Genomic DNA, 27,775 nt, shown 5'->3' with positions numbered 1-27,775 from the left:
TGTGAAGGAACTTACTATAGCGCAGGTGTGTAAAGGAAGATACTACAGGGCAGGTGTGTGAAGGAAGCTACTACAGCACAGGTGTGTGAAGGAAGCTACTACAGGGCAGGTGTGTGAAGGAAGCTACTACAGCACAGGTGTGTAAAGGAAGCTACTACAGGGTAGGTGTGTGAAGGAAGCTACTACAGCGCTTGTGTGTGAAGGGAGCTACTACAGTGCAGGTATATGAGGGAAGCTACTACCGCGCAGGTGTGTGTGAAGGAAGCTACTACAGCGCAGGTGTGTGAAGGAAGCCACTACAGCACAGGTGTTTGAAAGAACTTACTACAGCGCAGGTGTGTGTGAAGGAAGCTACTACAGCGCAGGTGTGTGAAGGAAGCCACTACAGCACAGGTGTTTGAAATAACTTACTACAGCGCAGGTGTGTGTGAAGGAAGCTACTACTGCGCAGGTGTGTAAAGGAACCTACTACAGCGCAGGTGTGTGTGAAGGAACCTACTACAGCACAGGTGTGTGTGAAGGAAGCTACTACAACGCTTGTGTGTGTAGGAAGCTACTACAGTGCAGGTATATGAGGGAAGCTACCACAGCGCAGTTGTGTGCGAAGGAATCTACTAAAGTGCAGGTGTGTGAAGGAAGCCACTACAGCACAGGTGTTTGAAAGAACTTACTACAGCGCAGGTGTGTGCAGGTAGCTACCACAGCTCAGTTATGTGAAGGAACTTTCTATAGTGCAGGTGTGTGAAGGAACCTACTACAGCTCAATTATGTGCAGGAAGGTTCTACAGTGCAGGTGGGTGAAGTAACTTACTAAAACATGTGTGTCAAAGCTACTACCGCATAGGTGTGTGAAGGAAGCTACTACAGCGCTTGTATGTGAAGGAAGCTACTACAGCGCAGGTGTGTGAAGGAAGCCACTACAGCACAGGTGTTTGAAAGAACTTACTACAGCGCAGGTGTGTGTGAAGGAAGCTACTACTGCGCAGGTGTGTAAAGGAACCTACTACAGCGCAGGTGTGTGAAGGAACTTACTATAGCGCAGGTGTGTGAATATAGCACCGGTGTGTAAAGGAAGCTACTACAGGGCAGGTGTGTGAAGGAAGCTACTACAGCACAGGTGTGTGAAAGAACTTACTTCAGCGCAGGTGTGTGTGAAGGAAGCTACTACTGCGCAGGTGTGTAAAGGAACCTACTACAGCGCAGGTGTGTGTGAAGGAACCTACTACAGCACAGGTGTGTGTGAAGGAAGCTACTACAGCGATTGTGTGTGTAGGAAGCTACTACAGTGCAGGTATATGAGGGAAGCTACTACCGCGCAGTTGTGTGCGAAGGAATCTACTAAAGTGCAGGTGTGTGAAAGAACTTACTACAGCGCAGGTGTGTGAAGGAAGCCACTACAGCACAGGTGTTTGAAAGAACTTACTACAGCGCAGGTGTGTGAAGGAAGCTACTACAGCGCAGGTGTTTGAAAGAACTTACTACAGCGCAGGTGTGTGAAGGAAGCCACTACAGCACAGGTGTTTGAAAGAACTTACTACAGCGCAGGTGTGTGAAGGAAGCTACTACAGCGCAGGTGTGTGAAGGAAGCCACTAGAGCACAGGTGTTTGAAAGAACCTACTACAGCGCTTGTGTGTGTAGGAAGCTACTACAGTGCAGGTATATGAGGGAAGCTACTACCGCGCAGTTGTGTGCGAAGGAATCTACTAAAGTGCAGGTGTGTGAAGGAAGCCACTACAGTACAGGTGTTTGAAAGAACTTACTACAGCGCAGGTGTGTGAAGGAAGCTATTACAGCGCAGGTGTGTGAAGGAAGCTACTACAGCACAGGTGTTTGAAAGAACTTACTACAGCGCAGGTGTGTGTGAAGGAAGCTACTACAGCGCAGGTGTTTGAAAGAACCTACTACAGTGCAGGTGTGTAAAGGAACCTACTACATCGCAGGTGTGTGTGAAGGAAGCTACTACAGCACAGGTGTGTGTGAAGGAAGCTACCACAGCGCAGGTGTGTTTGTAGTGAAGCTACTACAGCACAGGTGTGTGTGAAGGAAGCTACCACAGCGCAGGTGTGTGTGAAGGAAGCTACTACAGCGCAGGTGTGTGAAGGAAGCCACTAGAGCACAGGTGTTTGAAAGAACCTACTACAGCGCTTGTGTGTGTAGGAAGCTACTACAGTGCAGGTATATGAGGGAAGCTACTACCGCGCAGTTGTGTGCGAAGGAATCTACTAAAGTGCAGGTGTGTGAAGGAAGCCACTACAGTACAGGTGTTTGAAAGAACTTACTACAGCGCAGGTGTGTGAAGGAAGCTATTACAGCGCAGGTGTGTGAAGGAAGCTACTACAGCACAGGTGTTTGAAAGAACTTACTACAGCGCAGGTGTGTGTGAAGGAAGCTACTACAGCGCAGGTGTTTGAAAGAACCTACTACAGTGCAGGTGTGTAAAGGAACCTACTACATCGCAGGTGTGTGTGAAGGAAGCTACTACAGTACAGGTGTGTGTGAAGGAAGCAACTACAGCGCAGGTGTGTCTGTAGTGAAGCTACTACAGCACAGGTGTGTGTGAAGGAAGCTACCACAGCGCAGGTGTGTTTGTAGTGAAGCTACTACAGCACAGGTGTGTGTGAAGGAAGCTACCACAGCGCAGGTGTGTGTGAAGGAAGCTACTACAGTACAGGTGTGTGTGAAGGAAGCTACCACAGCGCAGGTGTGTGTGTGTAGTGAAGCTACTACAGCGCAGGTGTGTGTGTAGTGAAGCTACTACAGTACAGGTGTGTGTGAAGGAAGCTACCACAGCGCAGGTGTGTGTGTGTGTAGTGAAGCTACTACAGCACAGGGTTGTGTGTAGTGAAGCTACTACAGCACAGGTGTGTGTGAAGGAAGCTACCACAGCGCTTGTGTGTGTAGGAAGCTACTACAGTGCAGGTATATGAGGGAAGCTACTACCGCGCAGTTGTGTGCGAAGGAATCTACTAAAGTGCAGGTGTGAGAAGGAAGCCACTACAGTACAGGTGTTTGAAAGAACTTACTACAGCGCAGGTGTGTGAAGGAAGCTATTACAGCGCAGGTGTGTGAAGGAAGCTACTACAGCACAGGTGTTTGAAAGAACTTACTACAGCGCAGGTGTGTAAAGGAACCTACTACATCGCAGGTGTGTGTGAAGGAAGCTACTACAGTACAGGTGTGTGTGAAGGAAGCAACTACAGCGCAGGTGTGTCTGTAGTGAAGCTACTACAGCACAGGTGTGTGTGAAGGAAGCTACCACAGCGCAGGTGTGTGTGAAGGAAGCTACTACAGTACAGGTGTGTGTGAAGGAATCTACCACAGCGCAGGTGTGTGTGTGTAGTGAAGCTACTACAGCGCAGGTGTGTGTGTAGTGAAGCTACTACAGTACAGGTGTGTGTGAAGGAAGCTACCACAGCGCAGGTGTGTGTGAAGGAAGCTACTACAGTACAGGTGTGTGTGAAGGAAGCTACTACAGTACAGGTGTGTGTGAAGGAAGCTACCACAGCGCAGGTGTGTGTGTGTAGTGAAGCTACTACAGCACAGGTGTGTGTGAAGGAAGCTACCACAGCGCAGGTGTGTGTGAAGGAAGCTACTACAGTACAGGTGTGTGTGAAGGAAGCTACTACAGTACAGGTGTGTGTGAAGGAAGCTACCACAGCGCAGGTGTGTTTGTAGTGAAGCTACTACCGCGCAGGTGTGTGTGAAGGAAGCTACTACAGCGCAGGTGTGTTTGTAGTGAAGCTACTACAGCACAGGTGTGTGTGAAGGAAGCTACCACAGTACAGGTTTGTGTGAAGGAAGCTACCACAGCGCAGGTGTGTGTGTAGTGAAGCTACTACCGCGCAGGTGTGTGTGAAGGAAGCTACTACAGCGCAGGTGTGTTTGTACTGAAGCTACTACAGCACAGGTGTGTGTGAAGGAAGCTACCACAGCGCAGGTGTGTGTGAAGGAAGCTACTACAGTACAGGTGTGTGTGAAGGAAGCTACCACAGCGCAGGTGTGTGTGAAGGAAGCTACCACAGCGCAGGTGTGTGTGAAGGAAGCTACTACAGTACAGGTGTGTTTGTAGTGAAGCTACTACAGCATGTTCCATCATGATGGCGTGACATGAAAAGGTGGTTCCTACAGACCTGAGGCACCACCCCGAAGGCCTTCCTCCACGTGTGTAAGGACACGGAGGTCCAGGAGACGCCGTCCACACAAATGTCCCCCTCAGTGGACGCCAGACGCAGCAGAGCGGAGAACAAAGTACTCTTGCCTGAACCCGTGCGACCCAGCAGACCCACCTGGAGGCACACAAAACATGTTACGGTTCTAGTCGGCTCGGTCATGCTAGGCGTCCACTCACGCTCTGGCCGCCGTCCACTGAGAAGCTGACGTCTTTGAGGACGGCGCGTCCGGCGTCCGTGTATTTGACGGTGAGGCCCCTGACGTCCATGTGACCTCGGTTGGGCCAGCAGTCCTGTGCGTGAGGGTTCTCGATGACCACGCCGCCTCCTTTGCCGCCTCCTTGGCACGGCGACGCCTCCTCTGACGGGAGGTCGATGAACTTGAACACTCGGTCCACCGAACGCATCTGAGTGACATCATCGATGACACGTCACTTTTTTAAGACAAAAACTCTAAAATGGGAAATATACTATAAATATAGTGAGGGTCTGCTGGGAACCTCTGGCAGAGTTTCCTATCAGAGAGTTAAAATTCCCACCTACGGAAGAACCTGGAACATGTCACTAAGGAGGCGTTGGACACTGAGTCCGAGTGGACCTTGTTTCCTACTTCTATGGTCAAGACGGTCGATCGGAACTGGGGCAAGGTGTGGTGCTTGGTGCCTGTCATGGCGGTAATCCCAGAACCTGCTGTGGACCAGTGGGGAGGGATGCAGTCAAGCTGAAGAAGAAGTCCTATCGGTTCCTTTTGGACCTGCTCAGTGGCCTTGTGGTTAGAGTGTCCGGCCTGAAATCGGTAGGTTGGGCCAGCAGTCCTGTGCGTGAGGGTTCTCGATGACCACGCCGCCTCCTTTGCCGCCTCCTTGGCACGGCGACGCCTCCTCTGACGGGAGGTCGATGAACTTGAACACTCGGTCCACTGAACGCATCTGAGTGACATCATCGATGACACGTCACTTTTTTAAAACAAAAACTCTGAAATGGGAAATATACTATAAATATAGTGAGGGTCTGCTGGGAACCTCTGGCAGAGTTTCCTATCAGAGAGTTAAAATTCCCACCTACGGAAGAACCTGGAACATGTCACTAAAGAGGCGCTGGACACTGAGTCCGAGTGGACCTTGTTTCCTACTTCTATGGTCAAGACGGTCGATCGGAACTGGGGCAAGGTGTGGTGCTTGGTGCCTGAAATGGCGGTAATCCCAGAACCTGCTGTGGACCAGTGGAGAGGGATGCAGTCAAGCTGAAGAAGAAGTCCTATCGGTTCCTTTTGGACCTGCTCAGTGGCCTTGTGGTTAGAGTGTCCGCCCTGAAATCGGTAGGTCTTGAGTTCAAACCCCAGCCGAGTCGTACCAAAGACCCATGGCTTCCCTGCTTGGTACTCAGCATCAAGGGTTGGAATTTGAGGTTAAATCACCAAAATGATTCCCGAGCGCGGCCACTGCTACGGCGGCTCCCTTCACCTTCAAGGGTGCAGAGGGTAATTTCACCACAACTACTGTGTGTGACTATCAGTGATACTTTAACTTTAACTTTTGCCTCATGGGACTCCGGAGGCAGGCAAGCAGTGTGCAGCTTGGACATGTTCGGGAAGCCGTGGAAAACGACTTCCGGACGGCTTCCAAGCGATTCTGGACCAGCATCCGTCGCCTCAGGAGGGGGAACTCAGTTCACCGTCAACACCGTGTATGGTAAGGATGGTGTGCTGCTGACCTCGACTTGGGATGTTGTGGTTCGGCGGAGGAAAAACTTCAAAGACTTCCTCTTCCTATGAGGAATCAGGGCCTGTGGACTCTGTGGGGGACTCTCTTATTTCTGGGGTTGAGGTTGCCGAGGTAGTTAAAAAGCTCCACAGTGGCAAGGCTTCAGGTGTGGAAATCCACCCAGAGTTTCTTAAGGCTCTGGATGCTGTGGGGTTGTCCAGGTCCACAAGACTGCATTGCGTGGCGATCTGGGGCGATGCCTATGGATTGCGCTCAACATTCTGGAGGGTGTGATCCAACTATCGTGGGATCACACGCCTCCGCCTTTCTGGTCAGTTGTACCGGAGAGGAGGCTACGCCGGATAGTCGAACCTTGGACTCAGGAGAAGCAGTGTGGTTTTTTCTCTGGTCTTGGATCTGTGGACCAGCTCTATACTCTCGGCAGGGTCCTTGAGGGTGCATGGTAGTTTTCCTAACCAGTCTACATGTGGTTCGTGGACTTGGAGAAAGCCTTCAACTTTGTCCCTCGGGAAGTCCTGTGGGGAGTGCTCAGAGAGTATGGCGTATCCCTCCTTCTATGATCGGTGTTAGAGCTTGGTCCACATTGCGGGCAGTAAGTTGGACCCGTTTCCAGTGAGAGTTGGACTTTGTCAGCGATTCTGTTCATAACTTTTATCTTTAAGTCTTAATAGGGAACTTGAGCTGGGTTTAGACTGTCGTGAGACAGGTTAGTTTTACCGTACTGATGATGTGTTGGTGCAAAAGTAATCGCAGTCAGGGTGTTAAGGGGATCAGGTTTGTTGGCTGCAGGATTAGGTATCTGCTTTTTGCAGATGATGTGGTCCTGATGGTTTCATCTGGCCAGGATCTGCAGCTCTCACTGGACCGGTTCGCAGCCGAGTGTGAAGCGACTGGGATGAAAATCAGCACCTCCAAGTCCGATTCCATGGTTCTCATCAGGAAAAGGATGACGTTTCTCCTCCAGGTTAGGGAGGATACCTTTCCCCTTAGGGAGGAGTTCAAGTACCTAGGAGTCTTGTTCACCAGTGAGGGAAGACTGGATCGTGAGATCGACAGACCGATCGGTGCGGCGTCTGCAGTAATGTGGACTCTGTATCGATCCGTTGTGGTAATGAAGGAGCTGAGCAGGAAGACAAAGTTCTCAATTTACTTGTCCATCTACATTCCTATCCTCACTTATGGTCATGAGCTTTGGGTTGTGACCATAAGGACAAGATCACGGGTACAAGCGGCCGAAATGAGTTTCCTTTGCCGGGTGGTGGGCCTCTCCCTTAGAGACAGGTTGAGAAGCTCTGACATCCCGGGGGAGCTCAGAGTAAAATTGATGACCCTCCACATGGAGAGGAACCAGATAAGGTGGTTCGGGCATCTGGTCAGGATTCCACCTGAGCGCCTCCCTGGGCAGGTGTTTAGGGCACATTTAACCGGTAGGAGACCACGGGGAAGACTTCGGGCACGTTTGTATGACTGTGTCTCCCAGATGGCCTGGGAACGCTTCAGGATCCCCTGGGAGGGGAACTGGATGAAGTGACCTGGGAGTCTGGGCTTCTCTGCTTAGGCTGCTGCCCCCGCAACCCGACTTTGGATAAGCGGAAGAAGATGGATGGATGGACTTTAAACAATGTGTACTACAATGTGAAGTATACTTTAAACAATGTGCATGACGGGATAGCTCGGTTGGTAGAGCGGCCATGCCAGCAACTTGAGGGTTGCAGGTTCGATTCCCGCTTCCGCCATCCTAGTCACTGCCGTTGTGTCCTTGGGCAAGACACTTTACCCCCCTGCTCCCATTGCCACCCACACTGGTTTCAATGTAAAAATTAGATACTGGGTTTCACTATGTAAAGTGCTTTGAGTCACTAGAGAAAAAGCGCTATATATATATAATTCACTTCACTTCACTTCACATTGTGAAGTATACTTTAAACAATTTGTACTACAATGTGAAGTATACTTTAAACAATTTGCACTACAATGTAGACTACACTTAAAATAATGTATACTACAATGTGAAGTACACTTTAAATAATGTGTACTACAATATGGAGTACACTTCAAACAATGTGTACTACAATGTGAAGTACACTTTAAACAATGTGAAGTATACTTTAAACAATGCCTACTACAATGTGAAGTACACTTTAAACGATGTGGAGTACACTTTAAACAATGTGTACTACAATGTGAAGTATACTTTTAACAATGTGGAGTACACTTTAAACAATGTGTACTACAATGTGAAGTATATTTTAAACAATGTGGAATATACTTTAAACAATGTGTACTACAGTGTGAAGTGCACTTTAAACAATATGTACTACAATGTGAAGTACAGTTTAAACAATGTGTACTACAATGGGAAGTATACTTTAAACAATGTATACTACAATGGGAAGTACACTTTAAACAATGTGTACTACAATGTGAAGTACACTTTAAACAATGTGTACTACAATGGGAAGTATACTTTAAACAATGTGTACTACAATGGGAAGTACACTTTAAACAATGTGTACTACAATGTGAAGTATACTTTAAACAATGTTTACTACAATGTGAAATACACTTTAAACAATGTGTACTACAATGGGAAGTACACTTTAAACAATGTGTACTACAGTGTGAAGTACACCTTAAACAATGTGTACTACAATATGGTGTACAATTCAAACAATGTGTACTACAATGTGAAATCGACTTTAAACAATGTGAAGTACACTTTGAACAATGTCTACTACAATGTGAAGTACACTTTAAACAATGTGGAGTACACTTCAAACACTGTGTATTACAATGTGAAGTATTATTTAAACAATGTGGAGTACACTTTAAACAATATGTACTACAATGTGAAGTACACTTTAAACAATATATACTACAGTGTGAAGTACACTTTAAACAATGTGTACTACAGTGTGAAGTACACCTTAAACAATGTGTACTACAATATGGTGTACAATTCAAACAATGTGTACTACAATGTGAAATCGACTTTAAACAATGTGAAGTACACTTTGAACAATGTCTACTACAATGTGAAGTACACTTTAAACAATGTGGAGTACACTTCAAACACTGTGTATTACAATGTGAAGTATTATTCAAACAATGTGGAGTACACTTTAAACAATATGTACTACAATGTGAAGTACACTTTAAACAATATATACTACACTGTGAAGTACACTTTAAACAATGTGTACTACAATGCAAAGTATACTTTAAACAATGTGGTGTATACTTTAAACAGTGTGCACTACAATGTTTGAGTACTACAATGTGGAGTACTAAAACATGTATTACAATGTGTACTCCAATGTGGAGTACTACAATGTGAAGTACTCCAATGTGGAGTACTACAATGTGAAGTACTCCAATATGGAGTACTACAATGTGAAGTACTCCAATATGGAGTACTACAATTTGAAGTACTCCAATGTGGAGTACTACACTGAGTACTACAGACCTACCAGACCGTCCACAGTGATGCTGGTGATGACCGCCCACTGGAAAGTGCCCAGAATGAGCATCGCCAAGGCAACGATGATGCCAATCTCACCAGGTTTGTCCTCTGAGCACACGCACACACACACACACACACACACACACACACACTTGTTATTGTCTTCATAAAAATGCTGACTAATATGTATTGCAATAAACATGATGTCACATAAGTATAAAATAGGTAAAAAACATTTTACTGAAGTATTGTTATTGTTATTTTTTGGAGAAAATTATTAAACTATCAAAATAATTTGAACAACGTACAATAATATAGTGTATTAATTTTGTATTATAATATGTTACATTAATGTTACATTAATATTGTATTACGTTCTATATTATTGTTAATGTGGCTTATGTTATAATATTGTATCATATACACTTGTTATAAATATCATGTCACCACATTGTTTTGTATTAAGGTTTATTATGTCATTTAAAAAATATGTCTTACATCATATTTTAGGATTATATCTTCATAAAAAAATAAATAAATAGGGCTGTTGTATTATATTAAATGATGTTGTGGAATATAATTGTTTCCATATGATTTGGGAAATTGTGTAAGATGTCAATATAAACGGAATACAAAGATTTGCAAATCATTTTCAACCCATATTCAGTTGAATGCACTACAAAGACAAAATATTTGATGTTCAAACTCATAAACTTTATTTTTTTTTTGCAAATAATAATTAACTTAGAATTTCATGGCTGCAACACGTGCCAAAGTAGTTGGGAAAGGGCATGTTCACCACTGTGTTACATCACCTTTTCTTTTAACAACACTCACAATTGGGAACTGAGGAAACTAATCGTTGAAGCTTTGAAAGTGGAATTCTTTCCCATTCTTGTTTTATGTAGAGCTTCTCCGCTGTCGTATTTCGATGGGAGACAGGTCTGGACTGCACGCGGGCCAGGAAAGTACCCGCACTCTTTTTTTACGAAGCCACGCTGTTGTAACACGTGCTGAATGTGGCTTGGCATTGTCTTGCTGAAATAAGCAGGGGCGTCCATGAAAAAGACGGCGCTTGACAGCAGTATATGTTGTTCCAAAACCTGTATGTACCTTTCAGCATTAATGGTGCCTTCACAGATGTGTAAGTTACCCATGCCTTGGGCACTAATGCACCCCCATAACATCACAGATGCTGGCTTTTGAACTTTGCGTCGATAACAGTCTGGATGGTTCGCTTCCCCTTTGGTCCGGATGACACGATGTCGAATATTTCCAAAAACAATTTGAAATGTGGACCCGTCAGACCACAGAACACTTTTCCACTTTGCATCAGTCCATCTTAGATGATTTCGGACCCAGAGAAGCTAGCGGCGTTTCTGGATGTTGTTGATAAATGGCTTTCGCTTTGCATGTCGAGTTTTAACAGATGTAGCGACCAACTGTATTTAGTGACAGTGGTTTTCTGAAGTTTTCCTGAGCCCATGTGGTGATATCGTTTAGAGATTGATGTCGGTTTTTGATACAGTGCCGTCTGAGGGATCGAAGGTCACGGTCATTCAGTGTCGGTTTCTGTGGAGTAATTTCTCCAGATTCTCTGAACCTTTTGATGATATTATGGACCGTAGATGTTGAAATCCCTAAATTTCTTGCAATTGCACTTTGAGAAATGTTGTTCTTAAACTGTTTGACTATTTGCTCACGCAGTTGTGGACAAAGGGGTGTACCTCGCCCCATCCTTTCTTGTGAAGGACTGAGCATTTTTTGGGAAGCTGTTTTTATACCCAATCATGGCACCCACCTGTTCCCAATTAGCCTGCACACCTGTGGGATGTTCCAAATAAGTGTTTGATGAGCATTCCTCAACTTTATCAGTATTATTGCCACCTTTCCCAACTTCTTTGTCCCGTGTTGCTGGCATCAAATTGTAAAGTTAATGATTATTTGCAAAAAAAAAAAAGGTTTATTAGTTTGAACATCAAATATGTTGTCTTTGTAGCATATTCAACTGAATATGGGTTGAAAATGATTTGCAAATCATTGTATTCCGTTTATATTTACATCTAACAGTATTTCCCAACTCATATGGAAACGGGGTTTGTAATACAGTATATTATTGTGTTATGATATAATGTCCTATAATGTGTGTCATATATGATAATATATCATATATTATATTATCATTGTCAGCACGTCTGTGATGCACAAATGTGTGAAAATGAAAATGATTGGAGTTCATGTTTCAACAGTGAGGTCGACTTTGGCATAAATGAAAGCAAAGTGAAGAAAGGCGTCACGTGTCCGTCATCGTCACTCACGGTTGGTTCCCACGGCGATGAAGGCGGCGGCGGTGAAGAAGAGCACGAAGATGACGTCACAGCGGAAGAGGAACCAGCGCAGCGCGGCCAGGTAGTGGAACCATGCGGCCGTGTGCGTGTTGAGGGCCTTGTGGAAGAGCTGCTCGAAGTAAGTCTGACGCCCGAACGCACGGATGGTCCACAGACCTTTCAGTGAGATGATCAGCTGCGAGAAGATGGGGCTGCGGGCTGCGGGGTCACAGGGCACAGGTCACAGGTCACAGGTCACGCTGTTACCTCCTCCATCGCCACTAGGGGGAGCGCTCGCTGGAGCACACCTTTACTACTTACAGTAATATCAATAGTCATCATGTGTCAATATTAGTCAACAGCTCAAATATTAGCCAATATTTCATAAATAATATCCAAATAATCATATATTACTCAATAATACAAATATTATTCATGTTACTCAACATTTACATCAATATTATTCATATATTACTCAACAGTTACATTAATATTCTTCATATGTTGCTCAAATATTAGCCAATAATTAATAAATAATATTAAAATAATCGTACATTAGTCAATAATATAACTATTATTCATTTGTCACTCAAATATTATTCAACAAATACCCAAATATTAAGTTACTCAAATATTAGTCAATATAAAAATATTTTTCATATGTGACTTAAATATTAGTCAACAATTACATCAATATTTTAAATTTGTCACTTAAATATTAGTCAACAATTACATGTTACTAATATAATACTAAAATATTAGTCAACAGTTACATAAACATTATTCATAAACTACTCAAATAGTCAACAATTACATAAATATTATTCATAAGTTACTCAAATATAAGTCAACAATTACATATATTAATATATTACTCAAATATAAGTCAACAATTACATATTATATTAGTCAAATATTAGTCAACAATTACTGTATATACATACTATTCATATGTTACTTAAGTATTAGTCAACAATTACATGAATGTTATTCATAAATTACTCAAATTTAAGTCAACAACTACTTATTATTAATATGTTACTCAAATATTAGTCAACAATTACTGTATATACACACTATTCATATGTTACTTAAATATTAGTCAACAATTACATGAATGTTATTGATACATTACTCAAATATAAGTCAACAATTACTTATTATGAATATATTACTCAAATATTAGTCAACAATTACATGAATGTTATTCATAAATTACTCAAATTTAAGTCAACAACTACTTATTATTAATATATTACTCAAATATTAGTCAACAATTACTGTATATACACACTATTCATATGTTACTTAAATATTAGTCAACAATTACATGAATGTTATTGATACATTACTCAAATATAAGTCAACAATTACTTATGAATATATTACTCAAATATTAGTCAACAATTACATGAATGTTATTCATAAATTACTCAAATTTAAGTCAACAATTACTTATTATTAATATATTACTCAAATATTAGTCAACAATTATATACATACTATTCATGTTACTTAAATATTAGTCAACAATTACATAAATATTATTCATAAGTTACTCGAATATTAGTCAACATTTACATAAATATTATTCTTAAGTTACTCAAATATAAGTCAACAATTACATATTATTAATATATTACTCAAATATTAGCCAACAATTATATACATACTATTCATATGTTACTTAAATATTAGTCAACAATTACATGAATATTATTCATAAGTTACTCAAATATAAGTCAACAATTACTTATTAATATATTACTCAAATATTAGTCAACAATTATATACATATTATTCATATGTTACTTAAATATTAGTCAACAATTACATAGCTATTATTCATAATGACTCAAATATTAGTCAACAATTATATGAATAATATTCAGATATGACTCAAATATTAGTCAACAAATATATAAATATAATTCATAAGTTACTCAATCAGTCAATAATTACATAAATATTTTTCATAAGTTACGCAGTCAACAATTACATAAATATTATTTTTAAATTACCCAATTAGTCAACAATTTTATAAATATTCATAAGTTACTTAAGTAGTCAACAATTACATAGATAATAATTTATAAGTTACTCAATTAGTCAACATTACATAAATGCTATTCATAAAATACTCAAACATTAGTCAACAATTTTATAAATAATATTCAAATAATCATGTATTACTCTAATATTAAATCTTACTCAAATAGTATTCACATATTTGTCAAATATTACTCAAATAGTATTCACATATTTGTCATGTATTACTCAAATAGTATTCACATATTTGTGAAGTATAACTAGAATATCTGCCCTGCGATGAGGTGGCGACTTGTCCAGGGTGTACGCCGCCTTCCGCGCGATTGTACCCGATTGCACCCCCCGCGATCCCAAAGGGAATAAGCGGTAGGAAATGGATGGATGGATGGAAATAGTATTCATATTTGTGAAATATACCTCAAATAGTATTCAGATATTAGTGGAGTATAACTCAAACAGTATTGACATATTAGTGATAAGTGCAGTGCTGACTTCCAACCAGCAGGCGGCGCTGCAGCCAGCAAACAGGAAGTCAAGCGTGTGCCATCACTGGACTTGACCGTTGGTTCATGACTGATTCATGGTCGCCATTTCCTGGCACGCCGCCGCCAGCCCCAGGATGGGGAGGAAGGAAATCCCACGGCGTCCGTCCCAGCACACCAGTCTTCTTTGAGGCTTGGTAAAACCTGTCATGGCCGACCAGGCGTGGACAGAACTACTGGCTGACATCCAGCAGCTGGAAGTCCAGATCCCTTTAGATCTGCTCAAAACCACCTCAGAGTCCTCAACCACACCTGCTTACCACATTTTAGTGGATCAATAACTCGCTTTTTGGTCACACTAACTCATGAAGTCAAGCTCATGACACCTATTATTGTATAACGATTCTTACCTATGTCTAGCTTCTGTGTTATTGTGTGCTTAGCTGTTGTGTAGCTGCTAGCTCCTCGTGGCCTGTAGCCTAGCATGTTTACCTTTTTTAAATGACTTTAGTAAAATGGAAGAAATGGTGTGTTTATTGGAGGACATTTAGATGTTAACTGTCTGTCCAGCTTGGCACAAGTAAAAACATGCTGCTTGTATCGCACATGATATCACACACAAGTAAACACCCTGCAGAACTGCTTGTATCGCACATGATATCACACACAAGTAAACACCCTGCAGAGCTGCTTGTATCGCACATGATATCACACACAAGTAAACACACTGCAGGACTGCTTGTATCGCACATGATCTCACACACAAGTAAACACCCTGCAGAACTGCTTGTATCGCACATGATATCACACACAAGTAAACACAATGCAGAACTGCTTGTATCGCACATGATATCACACACAAGTAAACACCCTGCAGAACTGCTTGTATCGTACATGATATCACACACAAGTAAACACCCTGCAGGACTGCTTGTATCGCACATAATATCACTGAAGTAAACAGACTGTATGACTGCTTGAATCGTACATGATATCACACACAAGTAAACACCCTGTAGAACTGCTTGTATCACACATGACATCACACACGTAAACACGCGGCAGGACTGCTTGTATCGCACATATCACTGAAGTAAACAGGCTGTATGACTGCTTAAATCGTACATGATATCACACACAAGTAAACACCCTACAGGACTGCTTGTATTGCACATGATATCACACACAAGTAAACATGCTACAGGACTTCTTGTATCGCACATGATATCACACACAAGTAAACACTCTGCAGGACTGTGTGTATCACACAGGATATCACATGCAAGTAAACATGCTGCAGGACTGCTTGTGTCGCACATGATATCACACACAAGTAAACACCCTGCAGGACTGTGTGTATCACACATGATATCACATGCAAGTAAACATGCTGCAGGACTGCTTGTATCGCACATAATATCACGGAATTAAACAGGCCGCATGACTGCTTGAATAGTACATGATATCGAACACAAGTAAACATCTTCCAGGACTGCTTGTATCACACAAGTAAACACTTTGCACTAAGACTAAAACTGAGACTAAGACTAAAGTTACTCAGTGGACATGAAAACAAACAATTATTGTCAGTGTTGTAATTGTGTGTCAGTGTTAATATTGTGTGTCAGTGTTATTGTGTGTCAGTGTTATTGTGTGTCAGTGTTATTGTGTGTCAGTATTGTGTGTCAGTGTTATTGTGTGTCAGTGTTATTGTGTGTCAGTATTGTGTGTCAGTGTTATTGTGTGTCAGTGTTATTGTGTGTCAGTGTTATTGTGTGTCAGTGTTAATATTGTGTGTCGGTGTTATTGTGTGTCAGTGTTAATATTGTGTGTCGGTGGTATTGTGTGTCAGTGTTAATATTGTGTGTCAGTGTTAATATTGTGTGTCAGTGTTATTGGGTGTCAGTGTTAGTGTGTCAGTGTTAATATTGTGTGTCAGTGTTATTGTGTGTCAGTGTTATTGTGTGTCAGTGTTATTGTGTGTCAGTGTTAATATTGTGTGTCAGTGTTATTGTGTGTCAGTGTTAATATTGTGTGTTAGTGTTATTGGGTGTCAGTGTTATTGTATGTCAGTGTTAATATTGTGTGTCATTGTTAATATTGTGTGTCAGTGTTATTGTGTGTCAGTTTTAATATTGTGTGTCAGTGTTAATATTGTGTGTCAGTGATGTTGTACTGTGCCATGACACACTTCCTGCATGTGATGTCATCTCATCCTGCTCTTCCTCTCTCGTTTTGTTTCTTCAGTGTGACCTTTAACCTTTTGGCCTGCAGCTTCCTCCTCTTCTCACTTTCACTTTTTTATGCATCCATCATCTTTCTCTCATATATATATACACACACACACACACACATATATACACACACATATATATATATATATATATATATATATATGTATATATATATATACTGTATATATATATATATACATCGCACGAAAGTGCACGTAAAAGTACACAAAGAATAGCAAGTAAAAATGCAAGTAAAAATGCACGTAAAAGTACACGTAAAAGTGCATAAAAAGTGCAAAAAGAATAGCACGAAAAAGTACACAAAAAAGTACACTTAAAAAAACGTGAAGAAGTGCACATAGAAGCGCATGTAAAAGCACACGTAGACTTAAAAGTGCGCAAAGAATAACACGAAAAATTGGACATAAAAAAAAGTGCATGTAAAACTCCAAAAAGAATAGCACGAAAAAGTACACAAAGAAGTGCACGTAAAAGCGCACGTAGACGTAAAAGTGTGCAAAGAATAGCATGTAAAAGTGCACATAATAGTTCACAAAGAATAGCACGTAAGAGTGCACATAAAAGCGTACGTTGACGTAAAAGTGCACCAAGAATAGCACGTAAAAGTACACGTAAAAGAGCATGTAAAAGAGCAAAAAGAAAAGCACGAAAAAGTATACAAAAAAGTACACGTAAAAGTACAAAAAGAAGTGGACATAAAAGCGCACGTAAAAGCACACTTAGACTTAAAAGTGCACGTACAAGTGCAAGAAGAATAGCATGAAAAAATATACGTAAAAGTACACGAAGAAGTGCACATAGAAGCACACGTGGACGTAAAAGTGTGCAAAGAATAGCACGTAAAAGTGCACATAAAAGTTCACAAAGAATAGCACGTAAAAGTGCACATAAAAGCACACGTAAGAGCGTACGTAGACGTAAAAGTGCACAAACAATGGCACGTAAAGGTACACATAAAAGTGCACGTAAAAGAGCAAAAAGATTAGCACGAAAAAGTGCACAAAAAAGTACACGTAAAAGTACACGAAGAAGTGCACATAAAGGTGCACTTAAAAGCACATGTAGACTTAAAAGTGCGCAAAGAATAGCACGTACAAGTGCAAAAAGAATAGCATAAAAAAGTATACGTAAAAGTACACGAAGTGCACATAGAAGCGCTCGTAAAAGCACACGTAGACTTAAAAGTGTGCAAAGAATAGCACGTAAAAGTGCACATAAAAGTTCACAATGAATAGCACATAAGAATGCACATAAAAGTGCACGTAAAAGCGTACGTTGACGTAAAAGTGCACCAAGAATAGCACGTAAAAGTACACGTAAAAGTGCAAGTAAAAGAGCAAAAAGAAAAGCATGAAAAAGTACACAAAAAAAGTACACGTAGACGTACAAAAAGAAGTGCACATAAAAGCGCACGTAAAAGCACACATAGACTTAAAAGTGTGCAAAGAATAACACGTAAAGTGCACGTACAAGTGCAAGAAGAATAGCACGAAAAAATACACGTAAAACTACACGAAGAAGTGCACATAGAAGCGCACGTAAAAACGCACGTGGACGTAAAAGTGTGCAAAGAATAGCACGTAAAAGTGCACATAAAAGTTCACAAAAAAAAGCACGTAAAAGTGCACATAAAAGCACACGTAAGAGTGTACGTAGACGTAAAAGTGCACAAACAATGGCACGTAAAAGTGCATGTAAAAGAGCAAAAAGATTAGGACGGAAAAGTGCACAAAAAAGTAAACGTAAAAGTACACGAAGAAGTGCACATAAAAGCGCACGTAAAAGCACATGTAGACTTAAAAGTGCGCAAAGAATAGGATGTACAAGTGCAAAAAGAATAGCATGAAAAAGTACACGAAGAAGTGCACATAAAAGCGCACGTAAAAGCGTACGTAGATGTAACAGTGCAAAAAGAATAGCACGAAAAAATACACAAAGAAGCGCTCGTAAAAGCACACGTAGACATAAAAGTGTGCTAAGAATAGCACGTAAAAGTGCACATAAAAGTGCACGTAAAAGCATACGTAGATGTAAAAGTGCAAAAAGAATAGCACGAAAAAGTGCACAAAGAAGCGCACGTAGACTTAAAAGTGCGCTAATAGCATGTAAAAGTGCAAGAAAATATCACGAAAAAGTGCACGTAATAGTACACAAAGAAGTGCACATAGAAGCGTACGTAAAAGCGCACATAGACGTAAAAGTGTGCAAAGAATAGCACGTAAAAGTGCACAAAAATTGCACATAAAAGTACACGTACAAGTGCACGTAAAAGTGCATGTAAAAGTGCACGTAGAAGTGCAGATAAAAGTGTGTTGTTTGGATGAAAGATCCACACTTTTGACTTCCAGAAATAAAAGATATAATACAATAGAATCATAATAATGATGAAATAATCACATAAATGAACAGAAAATAAGACAAATGTTATAAAAAGAGTAGAAAGTTGGCACATGACTTCACATTGTTGACTTTTTCCATTTGGCCTTGCGATGAGGTGGCGACTTGTCCAGAGTGTACACCGCCTTCCGCCCAATTGTAGCAGAGATAGGCACCAGCGCCCCCCGCGACCTCAAAGGGAATAAGCGGTAGAAAATGGATGGATGGATGGACCTTTTTCATAGAACTATTTGAACTATCTTTACATCCGTCCATCCATTTTTCTACCGCTTGTCCTTTTCGGGTTGGCGGGGGGTGCCTTTGGATTAGGGACGGCTACCCAGTACTCCGCTTTTTTCTTTTTTTTAGCACCGACCCAATCCGGCCGGCCGGTCCTACCGATCCAAAACGGTGCCGTGTTACACTTCGTGGGCTGCCTGTGACAATCACTCCAGCAGCACTGAGAGCACACTCAGCCCAACTCCCCTGCAGGTAATGTTGACATTTTTACACGGCACCGAAGAAACGCTCCGTCAGTCAGGTAGGACTCCACTTTTTTTAAAAATGCGCTAGCTTGATGCTAATATCCATTGGCTTTGCCATTGACATGCTACTGATTAGCATTAGCAGTTTTACATGGCAATTTCAACACTTCCAAGTGTGTTAAGGAAAATTGCAACTTAGATGCACGTTACGATCAAACAACTGCTGCACATTTAGTACTTTATTTATGTTTTATTTGTTTATTTTAATTGATTTTTGTTTGGTGTGTAATAAGTACAATACTTAGAGTGTTAACACTTTTTAGTGCGCAACAAAAGAGTAGTTATCACAGACTGAAGAGAGTGGCCAACACACCATAAACTGTGGCGTACTGCCACCTAGTGTCTTGGACTTGCACCTGCATGCAAAGTCGACTGTGCAATAAAAGCACCAGGAGGGCAGAAGAGCTCCCTTTCAAAATAAAAGTAACGGCTCTTTCAGCATTTTTAACAAACGGCGACAAGAACACATTCCTCACCTTCGGCCTCCAGTAACTTGAGCTGCTGGCCCGTTCGCAGGAAGTACTTCCTGAGGATGACGAACATGGCGGTCAGCGGGATGGCGGCGATGAAGATGTACGGCCGGATGATGGACACGGTGAAGATGGCGCCCAGGACGATCAGTGTCAGCTGCGGGACAAAAGAGGATACGCTCTAACGTAAAGTTAGCTTTGTCGGAATTATGTGTCCATGCTGCGTTTGACCATGTTAGCACGCTAACCTTTTTTTGCTAGCTTTTCAGATACTTTTGTATGTTTATACCTAAAAGTAATAGATTTTAATACTTGGTGCCATCTTAGAAGTATGCTCATGTCTCTTATAGTAACATGCTAATGTTTTATGCTAACTTTTTAACTACTTTTGTATGTTTATACCTAAAACTAAAATGTTGTAATACTTGCTGCCATCTTAGAAGTATGCTAACGTCTCTTATAGTAGCATGCTAACGTTTTATGCTAACTTTTTAGCTACTTTTGTATGTTTATACCTAAAACTAAAATATTTTAATACTTGCTGCCATCTTAGAAGTATGCTTACGTCTCTTATAGTAACATGCTAACATTTTATGATGACTTTTTAGCTACCTTTGTATGTTCCTACTTAAAACTAGTAGATTTTATTACTTGCTGCCATCTTAGAAGTATGCTGTCTCTTATAGCAGCATGCTAACATTTTATTCCGGCTTTTTAGATACTTTTGTATGTTTATACCTAAAACATATAGATTTTAGTACTTGGTGCCATCTTAGAAGTATGCTAACATCTCTTATAGTAGCATGCTAACGTTTTATGCTAACTTTTTAGCTACTTTTGTATGTTTATACCTAAAACTAAAATATTTTAATACTTGCTGCCATCTTAGAAGTATGCTAACATCTCTTATAGTAACGTGCTAACGTTTTATGCTAGCTTTTTTAGCTACTTTTGTATGTTTTTGTACCTAAAACTAAAATATTTTAATACTTGCTGCCATCTTAGAAGTATGCTAACATCTCTTGTAGTAGCATGCTTACATTTTATGCTAGCTTTTTAGCTACTTTTGTATGTTTATACCTAAAACTTATATATTTAGTACTTAGTGCCATCTCAGAAGTATGCTTACGTCTCTTATAGTAACATGCTAACATTTTATGATGACTTTTTAGCTACCTTTGTATGTTCATTCTTAAAACTAGTAGATTTTATTACTTGCTGCCATCTTAGAAGTATGCTGTCTCTTATAGCAGCATGCTAACATTTTATTCCGGCTTTTTAGATACTTTTGTATGTTTATACCTAAAACATATAGATTTTAGTACTTGGTGCCATCTTAGAAGTATGCTAACATCTCTTATAGTAGCATGCTAACGTTTTATGCTAACTTTTTAGCTACTTTTGTATGTTTATACCTAAAACTAAAATATTTTAATACTTGCTGCCATCTTAGAAGTATGCTAACGTCTCTTATAGTAACGTGCTAACGTTTTATGCTAGCTTTTTTAGCTACTTTTGTATGTTTTTGTACCTAAAACTAAAATATTTTAATACTTGCTGCCATCTTAGAAGTATGCTAACATCTCTTGTAGTACCATGCTTACATTTTATGCTAGCTTTTTAGCTACTTTTGTATGTTTATACCTAAAACTTATATATTTAGTACTTAGTGCCATCTCAGAAGTATGCTTACGTCTCTTATAGTAACATGCTAACATTTTATGATGACTTTTTAGCTACCTTTGTATGTTCATACTTAAAACTAGTAGATTTTATTACTTGCTGCCATCTTAGAAGTATGCTGTCTCTTATAGCAGCATGCTAACATTTTATTCCGGCTTTTTAGATACTTTTGTATGTTTATACCTAAAACTAATAGATTTTAGTACTTGGTGCCATCTTAGAAGTATGGTAACGTCTCTTATAGTAGCATGCTAACGTTTTATGCTAACTTTTTAGCTACTTTTGTATGTTTATACCTAAAACTAAAATATTTTAATACTTGCTGCCATCTTAGAAGTATGCTAACATCTCTTGTAGTAGCATGCTTACATTTTATGCTAGCTTTTTAGCTACTTTTGTATGTTTATACCTAAAACTTATATATTTAGTACTTAGTGCCATCTTAGAAGTATGCTCACGTCTCTTATAGTAACATGCTAACATTTTATGATGACTTTTTAGCTACCTTTGTATGTTCATACTTAAAACTAGTAGATTTTATGACTTGGTGCCATCTTAAAAGTATCCTAACGTCCCTTACAATAGAACGCTAATGTTTTATGATGGCTATTTAGCTACTTTTCTATGTTAATACCTAAAACTAAAATATGTTGATACTTGCTGCCATCTTAGAAGTGAGCTAATGTCTCTTATAGTAGCATGCTAACATTTTTGATGACTTTTTAAGCTACTTTTGTATGTTTATACTAAAACTATTATATTTTAATACTTGGTGCCATCTTAGAAGTATGCTAACGTCTCTAATAGTAGCATGCCAACGTTTTATGCTGGCTTTTTGGATACTTTTGTATGTTTATACCTAAAACTAATATATTTTGATTAGGGGCGGGCAAATTAATGCGTTAATTACGAGTTAACTCATCAATCTATTAACGCCGACAATTATTTTATCGCACATTTGCGTATGTTGTTTACATGCTTTTATTTTGTTAACGCCTTTTCTTAACAAGATGGCGTCGCCCGGCGTCGAGGGGCTCTTGGTAAAGATGCAACATTTGGCAAAAATACCGGACAATTCTGCAAATTTCATGGCTGGTTTACAGCGTGGTCACTCCGGGATCACTTACGACCGCCAGACAATTCTGAATGTGGATAGATCGGGCCGTTTTGGACTGAATGACGCGTGCTTGCTAGACCGGCTAGCTAGCATGGGAATACTTTGCCAGCTACATCCAGCGGCCTGTGAAGCAGCGGAGTATATATGTTGTCTGTCTATTTATGAATAATGCAGACAAAGAGTGTTGGCTGAGTTCTTAACGTTTACTTTCAGAGCGTGCATATCACAACATACAAGATGCCGTCATGGCGACACAACCTACGTATACGCGCATGCTCGTCACTCCTGTTGCATGCTGGGTAGGGTAGTTCTTTTATTCCCTGGCTCATAACATAAAACAATCGCAAAATTCCCATCATATCAATTCCTAGATATAGTCATAATTATTTTAAGTGCACTATGCAGAATAAACACAACATTATTAATATTGCTACTACGGATAATTTGATAAAAAATTCCCTAAAACAGCCCACTACCTATAATATAGTTTTTTTAAACATAAGATCCCTGATAAAAAAAAAAATTTCCGATGTTACCTCAGAAATTGCCTGTTCAGATGTTATGATTGTGGCTCAGAGATTTGTATGTAGATTATATTTATTTTCCATAACAAACAGGATAACTTAAATACCCTGGCAGTGGCAATAAGCTTAAATGTTTGTATTTACATTTTTTGAGTTGATTTTCATAAAATATGCTATTTAACTGCTACTGTTTAACAAGGACTGATTTAAATTGTGTTTGCACAACAAATGTTTTGGCGCTTTTGTTCATGTGGGAGAATATTCCAATAAAGGTGCACTACACACTACTTTTGAATTCATTATTGGGCTTTGCGTATACAATGCAGTTAATCGCGATTAATCAGAGAAATAGTGCGATTAACTTCGATTAAAAATGTTAATCGTTGCCCAGCCCTAATTTTGATACTTGGTGCCATCTTAAAAGTAGGCTAACGTCCCTTACAGTAGAACGCTAATGTTTTATGCTATATTTTAAGCTACTTTTGTATGTTTATACCTAAAACTAATAGATTTTAATACCTGATGCCAGCTTACAAGTATGCTAACGTCCCTTACAGTAGAATGCTAATGTTTTATGATGGCTATTTAGCCACTTTTGTATGTTTACACCTAAAACTAATATATTTCAATACTTGGTGCCATCTTCTAAGTATGCTAACATCTCTTATAGTAGCATGCTAATGTTTTTTGCTAGCTTTTTAGCTACTTTTGTATGTTTGTACCTAAAAGTAATAGATTTTAATATTTGGTACCATATTACAAGTATGCTAGCATCTTTTATAGTGGCATGCTAATGTTTTTTTGCTAGCTTTTTAGCTACTTTTGTATGTTTATACCTAAAACTAATAGATTTTAATATTTGCTACCATCTTAGAAGTATGCTAACATATCTTATAGTAGCATGCTAATGTTTTTTGCTAGCTTTTTAGCTACTTTTGTATGTTTAATATTTGGTACCATTTTAGAAGTATGCTAACATACTGTATCTTATAGTAGCATGCTAATGTTTTTTGCTAGCTTTTTAGCTACTTTTGAATGTTTATACCTAAAAGTAATAGATTTTAATATTTGGTACCATATTACAAGTATGCTAGCATCTTTTATAGTAGCATGCTAATGTTTTTTTGCTAGCTTTTTAGCTACTTTTGTATGTTTATACCTAAAACTAATAGATTTTAATATTTGCTAGCATCTTAGAAGTATGCTAACATATCTTATAGTAGCATGCTAATGTTTTTTGCTAGCTTTTTAGCTACTTTTGTATGTTTAATATTTGGTACCATTTTAGAAGTATGCTAACATACTGTATCTTATAGTAGCATGCTAATGTTTTTTGCTAGCTTTTTAGCTACTTTTGTATGTTTATACCTAAAAGTAATAGATTTTAATATTTGGTACCATATTACAAGTATGCCAGCATCTCTTATAGTAGCATGCTAATGTTTTTTGCTAGCTTTTTAGCTACTTTTGTATGTTTATACCTAAAACTAATAGATTTTAATATTTGCTACCATCTTAGAAGTATGCTAACATCTCTTATAGTAGCATGCTAATGTTTTTTGCTAGCTTTTTAGCTACTTTTGTATGTTTAATATTTGGTACCATTTTAGAAGTATGCTAACATACTGTATATTATAGTAGCATGCTAATGTGTTTTGCTAGCTTTTTAGCTACTTTTGAATGTTTATACCTAAAAGTAATAGATTTTAATATTTGGTACCATATTACAAGTATGCTAGCATCTCTTATAGTAGCATGCTAATGTTTTTTGCTAGCTTTTTCGCTACTTTTGTATGTTTATACCTAAAACTAATAGATTTTAATATTTGCTACCATCCTAAAAGTATGCTAACATATCTTATAGTAGCATGCTAATGTTTTTTGCTAGCTTTTTCGCTACTTTTGTATGTTTATACCTAAAACTAATAGATTTTAATGTTTGCTACCATCTTAGAAGTATGCTAATATATCTTATAGTAGCATGCTAATGTTTTTTGCTAGCTTTTTAGCTACTTTTGTATGTTTAATATTTGGTACCATTTTAGAAGTATGCTAACATACTGTATCTTATAGTAGCATGCTAATTTTTTTTGCTAGCTTTTTAGCTACTTTTGAATGTTTATACCTAAAAGTAATAGATTTTAATATTTGGTACCATATTACAAGTATGCTAGCATCACCTTATAGTAGCATGCTAATGTTTTTTTGCTAGCTTTTTAGCTACTTTTGTATGTTTATACCTAAAACTAATAGATTTTAATATTTGCTACCATCTTAGAAGTATGCTAACATATCTCATAGTAGCATGCTAATGTTTATTGCTGGCTTTTTTGCTGAATGTGAATGTTTAAATCTAAAATTCATGGACTTGGAAGCCATCTTGGCAGTATGCTGGCTTCGATGGGTTCAGGGCACAGATAGCAGTCCCATCCAAAATTCCACAGAATTTTTCTAGCCCTAATTCTTATTTACCTGAATGAGGTCGAAGAGCACCAGGGGCAGCATGTCGTCGATGGTGGCCATGTCCTTGGTGAACCTGTTCATGATGCGTCCTGCCGCGGGACAAAGAAATATCACATGGGGGTCCCCGTGTGGGCGCGTGCCTCCTCTACCTGTCTTCATGGTGTTGAGCAGCGCCATGGGGGCCCGCAGCACGGCGCTCAGCATCTGCTCGTGCAGCCGCTTGGACACGGTGAGCAGCGTGTGCACCAGCGGCAGGCCGCGGAAGAAGCCCAGCGCCAGCACGCTCTCCGACGTGGCCACGTAGATGTAGATGATGTAGTAGGCGCTGGTCGGCGTCACGATGACCGCCAGGTGGGCGGGCGGGGACGAGGTGTTCGGGTGCTGCTCGTCGACGAAGTTCGGGGACGACGGGTTGGCGCCGTCCCGCCAGATGGTGCTGAGGAAGAAGAGGAAAATGAGGTGGCGGGCAACTTTAAATGTATTGATAAGCCTCTTGGAGTGATGTGGGGGCTACAAAAAAATTATGTGACTAATCACGTAAAATTACATTGGCAGCCATTTTGAATGATATGGCAGGCCACATCGAATGATGTGAGGGCCACCACATACAGTGGGGCCAAAAAGTATTTAGTCAGCCACCGATTGTGCAAGTTCTCCCACTTAAAATGATGACAGAGGTCTGTAATTTTCATCATAGGTACACTTTAACTGAGAGAGACAGAATGTGGAAAAAAATACAGGAATTCACATTGCAAGAATTTATTTGTAAATTATGGTGGAAAATAAGTATTTGGTCAACCATTCAAAGCTCTCTGATGGAAGGAGGTTTTGGCTCAAAATCTCACGATACATGGCCCCATTCATTCTTTCCTTAACACGGATCAATCGTCCTGTCCCCTTAGCAGAACAACAGCCCCAAAGCATGATGTTTCCACCCCCATGCTTCACAGTAGGTGTGGTGTTCTTGGGATGCAACTCAGTATTCTTCTTCCTCCAAACACGCCGAAAATGGATACATGGATGATACAGCAGAGGATTGGGAGAATGTCATGTGGTCAGATGAAACCAAAATAGAACTTTTTGGTATAAACTCAACTGGTCGTGTTTGGAGGAAGAAGAATACTGAGTTGCATCCCAAGAACACCAAACCTACTGTGAAGCATGGGGGTGGAAACATCATGCTTTGGGGCTGTTTTTCTGCTAAGGGGACAGGAGGATTGATCCGTGTTAAGGAAAGAATGAATGGGGCCATGTATCGTGAGATTTTGAGCCAAAACCTCCTTCCATCAGTGAGAATGGTTGACCAAATACTTATTTTCCACCATAATTTACAAATAAATTATTTAAAATTCCTACAACGTGAATTCCTGGATTTTTTTTTCACATTCTGTCTCTCACAGTTGAAGTGTACCTGTGATGAAAATTACCGACCTCTGTCATCATTTTAAGTGGGAGAACTTGCACAATCGGTGGCTGACTAAATACTTTTTTGCCCCTCTGTAAATAACATGGCAGGACCACATGAAATAATGTGACAAACTGCTTTCAATGATGTGGGGGCTTTATAAAATGATATGGCAGGCCAGCTTAAATGATGTGATGGGCACATAAAATGACATTGTTGGCCACGTAAAATGATGTAGGAAGCCACATTAAATGATTTGGCGGGCTACTTTAATTTATATGGCAGGTTATCATGAATTATGTGGCAGGCAACATAAAATGAAGTGATAAGCCGCGTTGCGTGATGTGGGGACTTCATAAAATGATACGGCAAGCCAATTTAAATGACATGGCGGGCCACATGAAATTATGTGGCGGGCCAAGTTAAATGAGGGGGTGGGCTAAGTTAAACGATCTGGCAGGCCACATAAATGAATTGACAAGCCACTTTGCGTGATGTGGGGGCTACATAAAATGATATGGCAAGCCAATTTAAATGACATGGCGGGCCACATAAAATTATGTGGCAAACCAATTTAAATTACATCGTGGGGCACATAAAATGATGTAGGAAGCCACATTAAATGATGTGGCTAGCCAACTTAAATGGTGTGAGTGGGCCACATAAAAATGACGTAGCGTGCCACATTAAATGATTTCAGGGGCTACTTTAATTTATATGGC

At 39.9% G+C, this 27,775-nt stretch overlaps 1 protein-coding gene across 2 annotated transcripts in view; it reads right to left on the bottom strand.

Moving 5' to 3' along the window:
• cftr (CF transmembrane conductance regulator) overlaps nucleotides 1-27,775 on the bottom strand; it is a 104,815-nt gene that overhangs the window by 6,400 nt on the left and 70,640 nt on the right. Inside the window, exons 17-23 of one of the 2 annotated variants that reach the window (XM_061894313.1) lie at nucleotides 25,798-26,084; nucleotides 25,658-25,737; nucleotides 19,868-20,018; nucleotides 11,676-11,903; nucleotides 9,365-9,465; nucleotides 4,350-4,577; nucleotides 4,132-4,287 (exon numbers count right to left, since the gene is read on the bottom strand). In XM_061894313.1, coding sequence (XP_061750297.1) covers nucleotides 4,132-4,287; nucleotides 4,350-4,577; nucleotides 9,365-9,465; nucleotides 11,676-11,903; nucleotides 19,868-20,018; nucleotides 25,658-25,737; nucleotides 25,798-26,084 — 1,231 coding nt within the window. Of the gene's footprint in view, nucleotides 1-4,131; nucleotides 4,288-4,349; nucleotides 4,578-4,684; nucleotides 5,100-9,364; nucleotides 9,466-11,675; nucleotides 11,904-19,867; nucleotides 20,019-25,657; nucleotides 25,738-25,797; nucleotides 26,085-27,775 lie in introns of those variants that run through there. The other variant, XM_061894314.1, reaches the window with a different exon arrangement.

Source organism: Nerophis ophidion, linkage group LG03 (assembly GCF_033978795.1).
Source record: "Nerophis ophidion isolate RoL-2023_Sa linkage group LG03, RoL_Noph_v1.0, whole genome shotgun sequence".
Lineage (NCBI taxonomy): Eukaryota > Metazoa > Chordata > Actinopteri > Syngnathiformes > Syngnathidae > Nerophis > Nerophis ophidion.
This window is presented reverse-complemented; position numbering and strand designations above follow the sequence as displayed.